The sequence below is a fragment of the Podarcis muralis genome, chromosome 13 (assembly GCF_964188315.1).
Source record: "Podarcis muralis chromosome 13, rPodMur119.hap1.1, whole genome shotgun sequence".
Taxonomy (NCBI): domain Eukaryota; kingdom Metazoa; phylum Chordata; class Lepidosauria; order Squamata; family Lacertidae; genus Podarcis; species Podarcis muralis.
Window position 1 is genome coordinate 52,614,547 of NC_135667.1, and position 14,534 is coordinate 52,629,080.

General features: G+C 45.2%; 1 protein-coding gene across 10 annotated transcripts in view; it reads right to left on the reverse strand.

The window, feature by feature from the left end:
- Positions 1-14,534, reverse strand: part of EPHA5 (EPH receptor A5) — a 243,872-nt gene that overhangs the window by 11,585 nt on the left and 217,753 nt on the right. For all 10 annotated transcript variants that reach the window (XM_077917600.1, XM_077917599.1, XM_077917598.1 and 7 more), the window contains 5 exons: positions 14,260-14,321; positions 10,555-10,764; positions 8,813-8,962; positions 3,283-3,476; positions 2,224-2,379 (listed from right to left, as the gene is read on the reverse strand). In XM_077917600.1, coding sequence (XP_077773726.1) covers positions 2,224-2,379; positions 3,283-3,476; positions 8,813-8,962; positions 10,555-10,764; positions 14,260-14,321 — 772 coding nt within the window. The remainder of the gene's footprint in view (positions 1-2,223; positions 2,380-3,282; positions 3,477-8,812; positions 8,963-10,554; positions 10,765-14,259; positions 14,322-14,534) is intronic.

Below are 14,534 nucleotides of genomic sequence, written 5' to 3' on the forward strand. Positions count from 1 at the left end.
ACCATACCAGCCATTGGAACTGCAGCCTAAGGAGGATCTGAGAGTTCCCGGTAAATTAAACGTAATTGAGAAACAGAAATACTGAGCAAAAGAAATCCACCTTCATACACAACTTTAAGTGTCTGTGCCTAATGTTCAGTCAAGGCCCCTTTGCATTTTGTCACAATTCAAAATAGCGAAGTCAGGCCCCAACGTTTGTTAAGCAATAGTACGGACACATGTCACACTAAGCGTAAAAAATGGCTTAGCCAAAACACAAGGGTTCCTGAAGAAGAGATTGCATCCACTTCAATCTTGCCTGGTTATTTCGCTGCTATGCTGAGCTAAACCAAGGGTTAGCCTGGTGTGTGAACTAAACTCAGTCTCTTGTTTTAGCTCTCCTGGATGAACCATGAGCCCTAAACCATAGGACAAACCTGAGTTACAGCTTGTGGTTAATTTCAAGAAAATTAAACCAACAGGCAAGGCTTGGGTGACATGCCAAGCTAGGCCAAGTCTAGTCTCCTGCAGCAAAACAACTGGGAGGACCAATGCAGTAACTGTCCTCTCCTGAAGCTTGTGCACTCACTCACATGTTTATGTTATACCATGGTTTGGCTTAGTATGATGTGCAAACCTGGTATCTGCTCATGAGTTGTGAACAGAAAACCATCCCAATTATTTAGAACCAGAGTCTTGTGAGCTCTGCTGGAGAGAGGAATTGATTCATTCTGCCGGAATGGATTCTTGAATCTCAGATGGCTTCCATATTTCTCTCTACAGTCACCCCCCCAACTTCCCCCATCTGATACAGATGCAAGGAAACTGAAGTGTTCTAGCACAGCCAGGGAACTGTGATAGACTCCCTATCTGATATGAAGGAAGGAAGGAAGGAAGGAAGGAAGGAAGGAAGGAAGGAAGGAAGGAAGGTGGTCTTTGTACTTTAACCTTCCCTCTGTTACTGTGGAGAAGTGTTCTGGTGGAAGGCAATCTAAAAAATAATTCACACCTAAGACTATCATGAGTATCTACTAGCAGGGATTGTGTTTGCTTTAAGGAGAGTGGATTTTTAAAATTATTTTTTAAAAGAGGTGCAACATTAACATTTTTAAAAAGTAAACCCCAAATTGGTGAAATTTTTAAGAATTTTCTGAAATTTATGGAGCCTGGAGAAACTGTATGAAAGGGATGAGCTTGGAAAATTTATTCAGGCCGCAGAGAGGGGGAAATCAATTTATTATTTTTTCCTAAAAAGCAGATCAATAAGGTACGCTCCCCAAGCATTTCAGACTCTTGAGATGTAGGTAAGGGTGGTTTAAAAACAAGTTTTAAAAATCACTCGTGGGATTACATCTCTGCTGGTGCACTCCTTAACACTTTCCCCTTGCATCTCAGAGGTGGACCTGACATCTCCAGTAAGTCCCCTGGCTGTGCTAGACTCTCCAGCATTTGACAGTCTCAGATACAGGCATGGTATGTCCTTTTGCTTTCTGCTCTCCTCTAATGGGATTCCTTCTCTGCAGAAACTTCCCCTAAAGGCGTCACTTCTCTGCTTTTGTGGGGAAGAATTAAAAGAAGTTCTCCTCCTCTCACTTCCCCAAAGACTTGCATGTGCCAAGATCTCCAAGGATACTAAGAACATCTTTCCTCCCTTGAAATGGAGGCATCCCTATATTTCTGGACTGCAGGAGAACTTCTCAGAAAGAAAGGTGCTCCGAAACTGCTCTGGAATGGTTTCCATCACCACAAGAAGCTGTGGCTCTGGGCCAGATTACATTGGGGGTGGATTCCCTCCCCTTCCTGCCATTACACCCACAGGTATTCAAAGGTGTTTGTGGAATCAAGACTTCCTGGCTTGCAAAGAAGATTACGGTCTTCAAAACTCCCACAGTTTCGTTAACTGCGACGCACTCAGCAAGAGTGCCTTTGTCACATGAGAAACAAGCCAAGTCATGTGCCAAAATTGGGATGCTGTTGCTACGTCCAAACTCATGTGCTACTTTATTAGAGCTGCTTTGCCAACAGCTGACGGTAACCATAAGGCCATCTATCTCATTGGTCTGTTATCATTTATATAGGATATGAATGCTGAAACTTCCTTGGAATCGAATGAGTGTTAAAAGAAAAACAAAGAAAAACCCTTAAATGCTTCCAGTCTTCACTTTCTATCTTTACTCTCTAACTGGCTTCAAACCAACAGGTTTCTCCCTTATTTCAATGAAAAGGATCAGGAAATCTACTCACTCCAAGGTCACCTGAGCCACAGCGTCCATTGAACTGTATCCATTTTCCATGAAAATCTCTGTATACCGTCCCATTTTGATGGCTTCCAGCCATTCCCCTACAGATCTGTAGACACCATTTCCCAGCGGGCTGTGTTCACCTAATAAATTTGAAACTCTAAAAAAGAAACCAAGATACAGATTAAGACAAACCTAAACAAAAACACTTCATTTGGGTGTTACACTTCCGGTCTTGTTTTGCATGGAGTTAACAGCAGCAATTACAGTGGTACCTCCAGTTGCGTATCCTTCAGGATGCAAATGCGGCAAACCTGGAAGTATTTTTTTTTGGGGGGGGTCGCCGCACGCACATGCGCAGAAGCGGTCCCTCCGGTTGCAGAAACCTCGGGATCTGACCAGAGCTCCGGAACGGATCCCATCCACAACCGGAGGTACCACTGTAATAAGAAAGTGTGACCCTGCAGTGCCCAAAGTCAGCTTCTCCACATGTTCATGTCAGAAGAGCATTTCACTGTAGGGTTTACAGTTTACCCAAGTTTTCTGCAGGTTCACTTTTCAGCTTGGAAATGGTGGTTTCGGGAGGCTGAAACGCCCCACCCCCACAATTCTTAATACCCTTTTTATTGGTTCTTTGCCAATGGCAGTATGTCCTGTTTATGGGAAGATGTCCCATGGACTCCCCTCACTATCCCCTTCAGAAGCCTCATTTACCAGGGTTCTGTGACAGCATCTTCCAGGTTCTGGCAAGATTTTGTGGGGCTCTCATGAGACTTTGCGGTGTTTCCAAGACCTTGCCAGAACCCGGAAGCTGCTGCCGTCACTTCCCCTCATTTCTCTGGTGGCCGCAAGGGGTGCCCCTTGAATTCTGCTGCCTCATAGTTGGGCCAGCCCTGTTCTTTGCTTTTGTTCGTAGCCCCTTATCCCCCTTGTTGATGCTTCTCCTCCGTTTCATCCCTCCTTAAGTAGTCCAATCCAATTAGGGATCACAACAGATGAGATAATCCTAGAAAACCGTGACAGAAGTAGGACACAACATGACTTTTGGGGTTGGTTTTTGTACCTGCTTGATGCATTCACCAATGTTTTCAAGCTGCTAGGGTTGCGGATGAGCTTGTCCAACATGCATACAATTTCATCAAACTTGGGCCTACTGTTCCTTTCCTTCTGCCAGCAATCCAGCATAAGTTGATAAAGAGCAGCTGGGCAGTCCATGGGACTTGGCAGGCGATACCCTTCTTCGACAGCTTTAATCACCTAAGGGAGGTCAAAACAGATTCCAGAACATCCTTCCTCAATGCTCATTGTTTTAACCAGGATGGCAAACAAGGTCTTTGGGGGGGAAAAGCACTGAAATGTTTTCTGACAATTTCACAGGTCTGAAAAGCTGTAAATTTGGAAAATAATTCTGGGAGTTGGGGAAGGTTCTCATACTAACAATGGCAGACTGATCAACAGAAAGGCTTTCGTCACACTGTGAATATTGTAATGGAGTTAAGCATGATTTGACCTGTCCCCCTTTAAAACATTTTAAAAGGTTTTGGTTTAGAATTCTCTAAGAAGGGAGAAGACAAGTATGTTACTAGAAGGGTAGCCCCTTTTAAAAGTTAAGACAATTTGGCAACCAGAATAAGAGCATGAATGATCTCAGAGTGAGTTTGGCGTGGATGCAAAATTGTATATGTCTTGTTTGCATTATGTTTCAGGCTATGTGTAACATTCCATATTATCTGAGATTTCTTACTCAAGTCATATTTTACAATGGGTCTATGGGCATATCAGTAAAATACGATCTATTAGTAACAAGATAATTTGGGTTATCGTCACATGTGCCATTCTGCGCTTCTTTGAGGAAGGATGGGATAAAAATGTGAAACATAAAGTAGCAAGAGTGTTGCATTTCCTTGACCTTGGACTGGGGCACCCTGAGAAGCCAGCAACAAGACCAGTAGGAATTAGTTTTGACCACAACAAGGACTACCAAATAGCAAACAATCTGCCTCTGATGACCACACAGTGACAATGTCTCTGTGGCATAATATCTCTGCGACAAAATATAGTCTGTAAAATCCAGATGGACTTGCTGAGCACACCAGTGCCCTCTGACTACTTGCCAAGAAAGGATCATAATGGCTTTCAAGATGTATAAAACAAGTGCTGGGTTCTTGGTAAGTAGTCCTAGTCCTCAATCACTTTTAGATGTCTTTCCACATTTAATCACTGTGTACAGAAGCAGTCTTCTTCCCTACTGGAAGAATTATAAACACATAGCATTTATGGAATTCATTATGTCAAGATGTATCAATAGCCCCAAGATGTATCAATAGTTTAGGATTCAACTACACATGGGGTGTTAGGGAATGGTAGTGCCTCTGGTGTGGGACCCGTTGTGCTCCTCCTGGGGCATTATGTCCAGCTTAGGTCCCCACCCTGCACTCAGTTCTCACCTGTGGCTCCTAGAAGCTGTCAGCATGTGATAGCCACCACAAAACCTTTTCTGAGCCTTTTAAGTAAAGGTAAGGGTAAAGGGACCCCTGACCATTAGGTCCAGTCGTGACCGACTCTGGGGTTGCGGCATTCATCTAGCTTTATTGGCCAAGGGAGCTGGCGTACAAGGGAGCTGGTCTTGTGGCCAGCATGACTAAGCCTCTTCTGGCGAACCAGAGCAGCGCACGGAAACAGTACCTATTTATCTACGTGTTTTCAAACTGCTAGGTTGGCAGGAGCAGGGACTGAGCAATGGGAGCTCACTCTGTCGCAGGGATTCGAACCGCCAACCTTCTGATCAGCAAGTCCTAGGCTCTGTGGTTTAACCCACCGTGCCACTCGCGTCCCCCTTTTAAGTAAGGTAAAGGTAAAGGGGACGCGGTGCTCATCTCGCTTTATTGGCCGGGGGAGCCGGCGTACAGCTTCCGGGTCATGTGGCCAGCATGACTAAGCCGCTTCTGGTGAACCAGAGCAGCGCACGGAAACACTGTTTACCTTCCCGCCAGAGCGGTATCTATTTATCTACTTGCACTTTGACTTGCTTTCGAACTGCTAGGTTGGCAGGAGCAGGGACCGAGCAACGGGAGCTCACCCCGTCATGGAGATTCAAACTGCTGACCTTCTGATCGGCAAGTCCTAGGCTCTGTGGTTTAACCCACAGCGCCACCTGCGTCCCCCTTTTAAGTAAAGCAGGCTGTAAATCACAGCATGATTCTTATCTCATTAAACATGATAAAGCTATTTTTTTTTTTTTGCCATCTCACCTCTTGCTTTTTCCTGTAAGACCAATTGCAGTCATTAACAGTCATCAACAGGTTTATCACACCTATCAGCCAATCACCCATTCCCACCACCCTTCTGAGTAATACCCCTCCCCACCCTCTCACTGTATATAAGGGTCTGGTGAATTCTGTTTCAGTGTATCTGAAGAAGTGTGAAATGTACACAAAAGCTCATACCAATGGCAAACTTAGTTGGTCTCTAAGGTGCTACTGGAAGGATTTTTTTTTAATTTTGTTTCAACTACAGCAGACCAACATGGCTACCTACCTGTAACTAGAAGTTTCTGACCCTAAGAGTTGTATGACAGTGGAGCAGACTCCATCGGAAGGTTGCAGACTCTCCTTCACTGGAGGTTATTAAGCAGAGCTTGGAATCAATCAAATCAAAGGCTTTTGTGGCTTTGCCCATGCTTATTTTTCTTTCCATGAATGACATTATATATTTGAAGGTTGTGTTACCCTCCCCTCTTTTTATCTTTGCAACAGCCCTGTGAGGTGGGCCGGTGTAAATTCACATGCTGTATGTGTTTAAGAAGGAGTTGTTGCCAATAGATTGTGTGTACCAGTTCCAGGGAATCCTGTTGACATCCCTGACTACTGAACTTGGAACTCTGCATGGAAATTGTTAGTGCGTATTAGAATTCCCTTCCCATTTGTTAGCATTTATTGAGTCTCTCTCTCTCTCTCTCTCTCTCTCTCTCTCTGTGTGTGTGTGTGTGTGTGTGTGGTACAATCCACACTGCTTGCTATGTGCATTTAATCTCCCTTGCCCAGATTGGGAGTACAAAAGGGGGATTGAAGCATGTCAAAAAGGGAAAATGCACACTTCCCTAATACTCATTCATGGGCAAAGGCCTGCTCAAACACTACCAAACAGACCACACAGCCTCCTCTCTTTTTCCCAGAGGAATCTCACTGGTTAGCAATATGCATGGCCCTCAAGGATTAAGCTGTGCGAGCCTGTCAGTGTTTCTGAATTGAGTAATAAAAATGCATTTATCCCATGACAGCCCTTCATCCTTAAAAAATAATACTGATGGATGCTGAATTAAGGCCTATTCACGGGATGACAATGTTTCTGCCAAGAGAACCTGTTCGGGCTTTGTTGTTTCACTTTGCAATAAAGTGTGTTTGCGCTGCTGAAAGAAAGGGCTGGCAATGAAAGGGGCTGCAAAGAGAGACTGGGAGCATTTCCCCAGGTTTTTGTAAAACAGCTGCTGCTTGGCTGGCTAGCCAGGGAGGTGTGAAATCTTCCCTTTGATTTCCATGGCTATGCCTGCCTTTCTGAATACTGGCATCATGTTCCCGCTACTCTTACCCAAAAAGGGGAATAGGAGAGTTTCCATAATGCATATTCGTGTGTGTGTGTTGTGTGTGTGTGTGTTTGTGCAACTCAGAACTCAGCCATACTGAACAGTTGAACTTTGGCAAAGCAGTACTGGGCAGCGAAGTCTAGCCACCATTTACTGAATTTTCGCTCCATAAGATGCACCTTTTCCTTCCTAAAAAGTAAGGAGAAATGTCTGTGCGTCTTATGGAGCGAATGCGTGGTCCCTGGAGCCAAATTGCCCAGGAGTAAAAAGCAGATCATGCTTTCTTCTTCTTCTTCTTCTTCTTCTTCTTCTTCTTCTTCTTCTTCTTCTTCTTCTTCTTCTTCTTTTTTGAAAGAGGGAAGTGGGTGTTGAAACAAAGCCGCTGATCGTTTGCCGATCGGGGGGGGGGGGGAGAGATAAGGGATGCTAGAGATAAAGGAGGCTGCCTGGGAGTGGGGAAGTAAAGACAGCAAACTTGCAAAGGGGGGAAACAGGAAGACTAAAGCAATAAGGAGAGAAATTAGGAAAAAAGGAGAAGCAAAAAACTGCTCCAGCTAAGGAAAAGACACTAAGGCAAACAAGAGGGAAGGGAGTGTTGAAAGGAAGCAGCTGATTGGTGGGATCGGAAGAGAGATAAGGGACGCTAGCGGAGGCTGCCTGGGAGGGGGGAGGTAAAAGCCCATAGATCCTTAGGATTTTTACATTGGGTTACCCCAAATTCACCATCAGATCACATAACATGTCCATGGCTACAGCCTGCACCAAAAAAATCACGCACCCACTGTCGCGTGGGGCCACAATGGTGCAAAAATGTGGTTACAAAGCACGGATCCACATGGATGCTCAGGATTTTTGCATTGAGTCACCCCAAATTCACCATCAGATCACATGTCTGTGGCCACAGCATGAACCACAAAAAACATACATCCACTGTTTCGTTCAGAATATTTTTTCCCTTGTTTTCCTCCTCTAAAAACTAGGTGTGTCTTATGGTCAGGTGTGTCTTATGGAGTGAAAAACAGGGTATATTTCCCACAATATCTCCAATGTTGTATCAGGTGTGGGGAACCTTTGGCCCTCCAGATGTTGCTAGACCACAACACCCATCAATCCTAGCAAACCGGGCCAATGGATGATGGGAGTTGTAGCTCAGTGAACGTTTTCCGGGGGTGGATTTAGGGCAGTGAGAGCGGTGCAGTCACACCAGGATTGCAGCTGAGGAGTGCATCTCCCCAAAGCCCTCTAAACGCTTGTCCCACCTCAGGAATTATGTGTGAGGGCTCTCACAGGGTTCTAGAATCCTCTCTCCTCCTTCTCAAAGCCAGGCAAGCGCTTACCGGGATTTGGGAAGGAGGTGGGAGGGCTCTAGGACCCTGCAAGAACGTTGCGCCTCCTTCCCGAAGCCTGACTTAAGCTGGCCCCACTGTGGGGAGGGTGTCAAATGGCCTTGACTCCGTGACAAATTCATGGTGCAGATCAGTCTCCTTCAGGTCTTGGCTGGGCTTGCAGCCTGGTCTTAGCAGGCAAACAAGTGGGTTAAATTGCATATCACCAGTGGCGTAGCATGGGGGGTGCAGGGGGTGCCGGCCGCACCGGGCGCAACATCTGGGGTTAGGGCAAATCCACAGGTTAGGGGGCGCAAATCCACGGGTTAGGGGGCGCAAATCCATGGGTTAGGGGGCGCAAATTACTTGCCTTGCCCCGGGTGCTCACAACCCACGCTACGCCACTGCATATCACATTCACCGTTCAGAAGTACATGCAGAAATAAAGCATGCACAGAAATCACCTAGAAGCTCGAATAGAAGCCCATTTCATGTGCCCATTCAGTTACTGCTTCTCTCCCGACCCTCCTGCCTACTCATGGATTCAACAGTAACATTTCCAGACCTGACGCCTGCTTTAGATACTTATCAGCAACAGCAAAAACGTGTTGGGAATCATGAATACATGCGGCGTCCTGCTAGCAGCTAAAGAGCTTTCTGACAGGAAGGGCAACTGGAATACTTACGTCTTGGTTGGTCATCTCCCAGTAAGGTCTCTCCCCATAAGACACCACTTCCCACATCACAATCCCGTAGCTCCAGACATCGCTGGCAGAAGTGAATTTGCGGAAGGCGATGGCTTCTGGAGCTGTCCATCGGATTGGGATTTTCCCTCCCTAGGAAGGCCAAAAAAAACCAAAAAAACAGATTGAGAAAAAGCGGCTGTTGGTTTTGTTTTGTTTTCAGAGTGCCAAGGGAGACCATTTTCTGGCTTGAATGGGGTGGGAAAGTGATGTAGAATTGCTAATGTAAATCTGTTTTGAGAGCATGAAAGCCTCTTTCCACATTATCTCAGTCTATATGTGCCTTGCTGGCTGACTACTAATTGCCTGTCCTGAAGGCTTGTTTAAATTTCATTTGAACACCAGGACATGTATAGAATTCACATCTCAATTAGGTCATGGTAGCTAGTGGGGGAGAAATCCAAGCAAGCAAGCAAGTCGTCAGCACAGCGTGGACTCCAGAGAAGCTGACTCCAGGGTACCAGAAACACCACCTGACAATTTTCAGGTCATGGCTGCACATCAAGCAAATCCTGAGGTTTGGGATGTTAATGACAGACTAGCGCTGAATTCAAATTGGTAAGGAAAACGGGAGGGAGGCAAAGGTCAAGCCCAAAATGATCCGTCTACATGTTCGCACTCTGAAACAGACATACTGGTGCTTGATTCAATTACTCCTTACTAGGCAGCTGGAGTTCTGCTGCAGACTCTGAAATATGTATTGCATGGTAAAAGTGGGAAAATTTAACAAGTGATTGTCATCGCTTGATTGTTTGGGGTTTTATTTACTGACATTCAGCAACACGACAACATCAGGCACAGCATTGTGGCATCATCAAATACAGGCATAGGCAAATTTGGCCCTCCAGATGTTTTGGGACTACAACTCCCATGATCCCTAGCTAAAAGGACCAGTGGTCAGGGATGATGGGAATTGTAGTCCCTAAACATCTGACGGCCCAAGTTTGCCTATGTCTGATCAAACAGATAGATTGGGTTGCCCCAGCCACTCGGGGCAGCTTCCAACATATATGAAAACGTAACAAAACATCAAACATTAAAAACTTCCTATACTTCAGACCTTGCCGACAAAGGTCCGTATAGTTAAAGCTATGGTTTTCCCAGTAGTGATGTACGGAAGTGAGAGCTGGACCATAAAGAAGGCTGATTGCCGAAGAATTGATGCTTTTGAATTATGGTGCTGGAGGACTCTTGAGAGTCCCATGGACTGCAAGAAGATCAAACATGTCCATTCTTAAGGAAATCAGCCCTGAGTGCTCACTGGAAGGAGAGATCCTGAAGCTGAGACTCCAAGACTTTGGCCACCTCATGAGAAGAGAAGACTCCCTGGAAAAGACCCTGATGCTGGGAAAGATGGAGGGCACAAGGAGAAGGGGACGACAGAGGACGAGATGGTTGGATAGTGTTCTCGAAGCTACCAGCATGAGTTTGACTAAACTGCGGGAGGCAGTGGAAGACAGAAGTGCCTGGCGTGCTCTGGTCCATGGGGTCACGAAGAGTCGGACACGACTAAACAACTAAACAACAACAACATACTTCAGATGTCTTATAAAGGTTGCATAGTTTAGCTAAACCCATTCAGGACATTCTCCAAATAATCTGCCCCCACCCAGAGTCTAGCATTTTCCCATCCATTTTTCATAGCTTGGCAGGTGGTTCATTGCTGCTGCTGGCTAGGAACTTACCCTTGTTGTGTAGGCAGCTTCTGGGTCATCTTCAAGAATTCTGGAAAGTCCAAAGTCAGATACTTTGCACACTAAGTTACTGTTGATGAGGATATTCCTGGCTGCCAAGTCTCTGTGTACATAGCCCATGTCAGACAAGTATTTCATTCCAGATGCGATCCCTCTCAGCATACCAACTAGCTGAATTACAGTGAACTGCCCGTCATTCTTCTGTAAAAATAACAGAATGAGAACATCAAGTCGTTGGCTGAATCCCTGCATCTAAATCTTCTAAAAAAGAAAAGCCTTTTTCAAATTACAGTGGTGCCCCGCAAGACGAAATTAATTCGTTCCGCAAGTTTTGCCGTCTAGCGAATTTTTCGTCTTGCGAATTATTATTTAGACAAAGGAAACAAAGTCGCGAGACGTTTTCGTCTTGCGAAGCAAGCCCATAGGGAAATTCGTCTTGCGAGGCAACTCGCAAACGGAAAAACCTTTCGTCTAGCGAGTTTTTTGTCTTGCGAGGCATTCGTCTTGCGAGGTACCACTGTATTTCTGAAATTTTTACCCCCAGCATTCCAGCACATGACACCCAAGGTGGCCAACAACAACAACAAAATGCAATAAAATATAACACATAATAAAACAGCAATAAAATACTTCTTTAAAAGAAATATTATATGTAGAGAAACAGGTTTTTTATAATTGATCTTAGAAAAAGATGTTTTATTATTGGACCCTGAAAAGAGACGCTGAAGGTTGATATAAAAGACAGTAACAAATGTTAGACCATTTGTAAACTAAAGTGTTATTTCTCTCATTAGATACTGAATCAATTTTTTATTTATAGGGTAGTGAAGCATTTTTTTTTAATTGTTAGGTCATTTTTCAAACTCGTGTGTGTGTGTGTGTGTGTGTGTGTGTGTGTGTTTATATATCACTGTTAGCCACTTTGGCCATCATTTTGGATGGAAAAGCAGAGTATAAATATTGAAATTAAAAAATGTCAATTTAAAGAATAAGTAAAAAAGCAAGTGTCAGCAAACTTTTTCAGCGGGGGCCCGGTCCACTGTCCCTCAGACCTTGTGGGGGGCTGGACTATATTTTGAAAGAAAAAAGAACGCATTCCTATGCCCCACAAATAACCCAGAGATGTATTTTAAATAAAAGGACACATTCTACTCATGTAAAAACACACTGATTCCTGGACTGTCCGCGGGCCAGATTTAGAAGGCGATTGGGCTGGATCCGGCCCCCAGGCCTTAGTTTGTCTACCCATGGGTAAAAAGCAAGTCTAAACATGCTGCATTTAACATTCCCTTAAAAAACGGGAAACGTTGACAGCTATGACTAGTGCATTGCACTTGGTGCAGGAGCCTGAGCTGGACACAGGCAGTCCTGCCAGCTGTGGGCTTCAAGTGGCTACACCACCATTTAAAAAGGTAAAGGTATCCCTGCCTATATGGGCCAGTCTTGACAGACTCTAGGGTTGTGCGCCCATCTCACTCAAGAGGCCAGGGGCCAGCGCTGTCCGGAGACACTTCCGGGTCACGTGGCCAGCGTGACATCGCTGCTCTGGCAAGCCAGAGCTGCACACGGAAACGCCGTTTACCTTCCCGCTAGTAAGCGGTCCCTATTTATCTACTTGCACCCAGGGGTGCTTTCGAACTGCTAGGTTGGCAGGCGCTGGGACCAAGCAACGCGAGCACACCCCGCTGCGGGGATTTGAACTGCTGACCTTTCGATCGGCAAGCCCTAGGCGCTGAGGCTTTTACCCACAGCGCCACCCGCGTCCCTACACCACCATTTAATTCAAGGGAAATGCAACCCTGTTTAGAACAGGATGCCCACCAACACCCAGATCTGAGAACCGCCCAGTCATCGAACCACCACCTGGTCTGGATTCAGTTTCAACCCGTGGGACCACATTCAGCCTGACACCACCACCAAACACCAGTTTACCACCTGCGCTGCCTCTGTTAATTCAGATGGCACAGAGAGATATGAGTTGTGCGTCGACAGCACACTGGTGTCCTCATGCGCCAAACCAACCGGTGACAGTCCCCAATGTCTCCACATGGGATTGAAACTGCCCTCAGAGGAACAGCTGCAATGCAAAGCCCCCAGCGTCCAGCTCCCTTAGGCGGTCCAGGCGGATGTCCTGGTCAATGGTATCAAAAACGGCTGAGAGGTCCAGGAAAACCAAGAGTTTTGAATCCCCAAATCCTCTTACAACAAAGGGGCTATCAAGGCAATTCTGGTGCCATGCACAGTCATTTACAGGAGTGCAAGAACTGCTTGTATTACAAAAAAAAGTTAAAGGACCCCTGGATGGTAAAGTCCAGTCAAAGGCAACTATAGGGTTGCAGCGCTCATCTTGCTTTCAGGCTGAGGGAGCCGGCGTTTGTCCACAGACAGCTTTCTGGGTCACGTGGCCGGCATGACTGAACTGCTTCTGGGGCAATGGGACACTGTGACAGAAACCAGAGCGCGCAGAAACGCCATTTACCTTCCTGCCACAGCGGTACCTATTTATCTACTTGCACTGGTGTGCTTTCGAACTGCTAGGTTGGAAGAAGCTGGCACAGAGCAATGGGAGCTCACCCTGTTCTGGGGATTTGAACCGCCGACCTTCTGATCGGCAAGCCCAAGAGGCTCAGTGGTTTAGACCACAGCACCACCCACATTACTTGCTTGTTACGACGCTCATGCATCACACCTATTGACTTCCCTTAGGAATCAGCAATGTCTGAAGTACACAGCCCAAGCACAAAAAACTTTGACCTGCGGGGTTTTGAGGTTTCTGATGCTCTGCCCCCCTTTCCATGCAAACCATCCTAAAGCGATGAAAGACCTTCTATAGCAAGAGGCAAATGGAAAATGCAAACCTTTCAAAGGCTTCACCAGTAAGAATGACCATAATCGTCAAAGCTTGAAAGAAGACTAACCAACATTTTGCATTTGAAAATTATCTCTCCCACCCCACTGGAAAAGAAGAATAGACTTTTCACGTGTAAAATGTGCAAGTGTGGGACAAGCAACCAACATTTAATGCCACCAAAATATTTTGGGAAGCAAATATTGGAATGAAAAGATACGAGCAAGAATAGCAACATCCAAAAAGCATGGCAGAATATATTCTTCACAGTGAATTTCTCTCCAGGTTCTTGCAAAGGATAAAAAAGGCTCTGGTGTATAGAAGTTTATTTATTTGTTGAAGATGATTACATTTAATTATTATGCGGCGTATTATGCTTTTATTATTATGCTGTGTAAATTACATTCTTAATGTTGTACACCACCTTGGGATCTTGGGATAAAGGGTGGTATATAAACTGAATTAACAACAACAACAACAACAACAACAACAAAACAACAACAACATCCTGTCAAGGATTGTTTCTAAAAGGAAATCATTCTTACTTTTCTTCAAAGCACAAGTACAGTGGTACCTCTGGTTAAGTACTTAATTCGTTCCAGAGGTCTGTTCTTAACCTGAAACTGTTCTTAACCTGAAGCACAACTTTTGCTAATGGGGCCTCCTGCTGCTGCTGCGCCGCTGGAGCACGATTTCTGTTCTCATCCTGAAACAAAGTTCTTAACCTGAAGCACTATTTCTGGGTTAGTGGAGTCTGTAACCGGAAGCGAATGTAACCTGAGGTACCACTGTACTATCTTAAAGCGGCATGGGGGTGATTTGATGCTGATACACATTTTAAGTCTTACCTTTAAAAATGTATCCAAAGATCCATTTTCCATGTATTCGGTTACAATCATGACTGGCTTACCTAGATGAAGAAGATCAAAACCCTTTCAGCGCTGTAAGTCATGGAACACTCTACAGCAAATTTTGCGTTTTCGCAAACAAGTCAGTAAGTTTTCAACTTTGGATGGTCACTATATATATTATGACAAAATGAGCAAACCAAGGCATACTGGGATTGTGTGAACATGTGCACTCCTGGGTCTCAGCTAGACTGGTAAAGAAAAAGCAATTTATA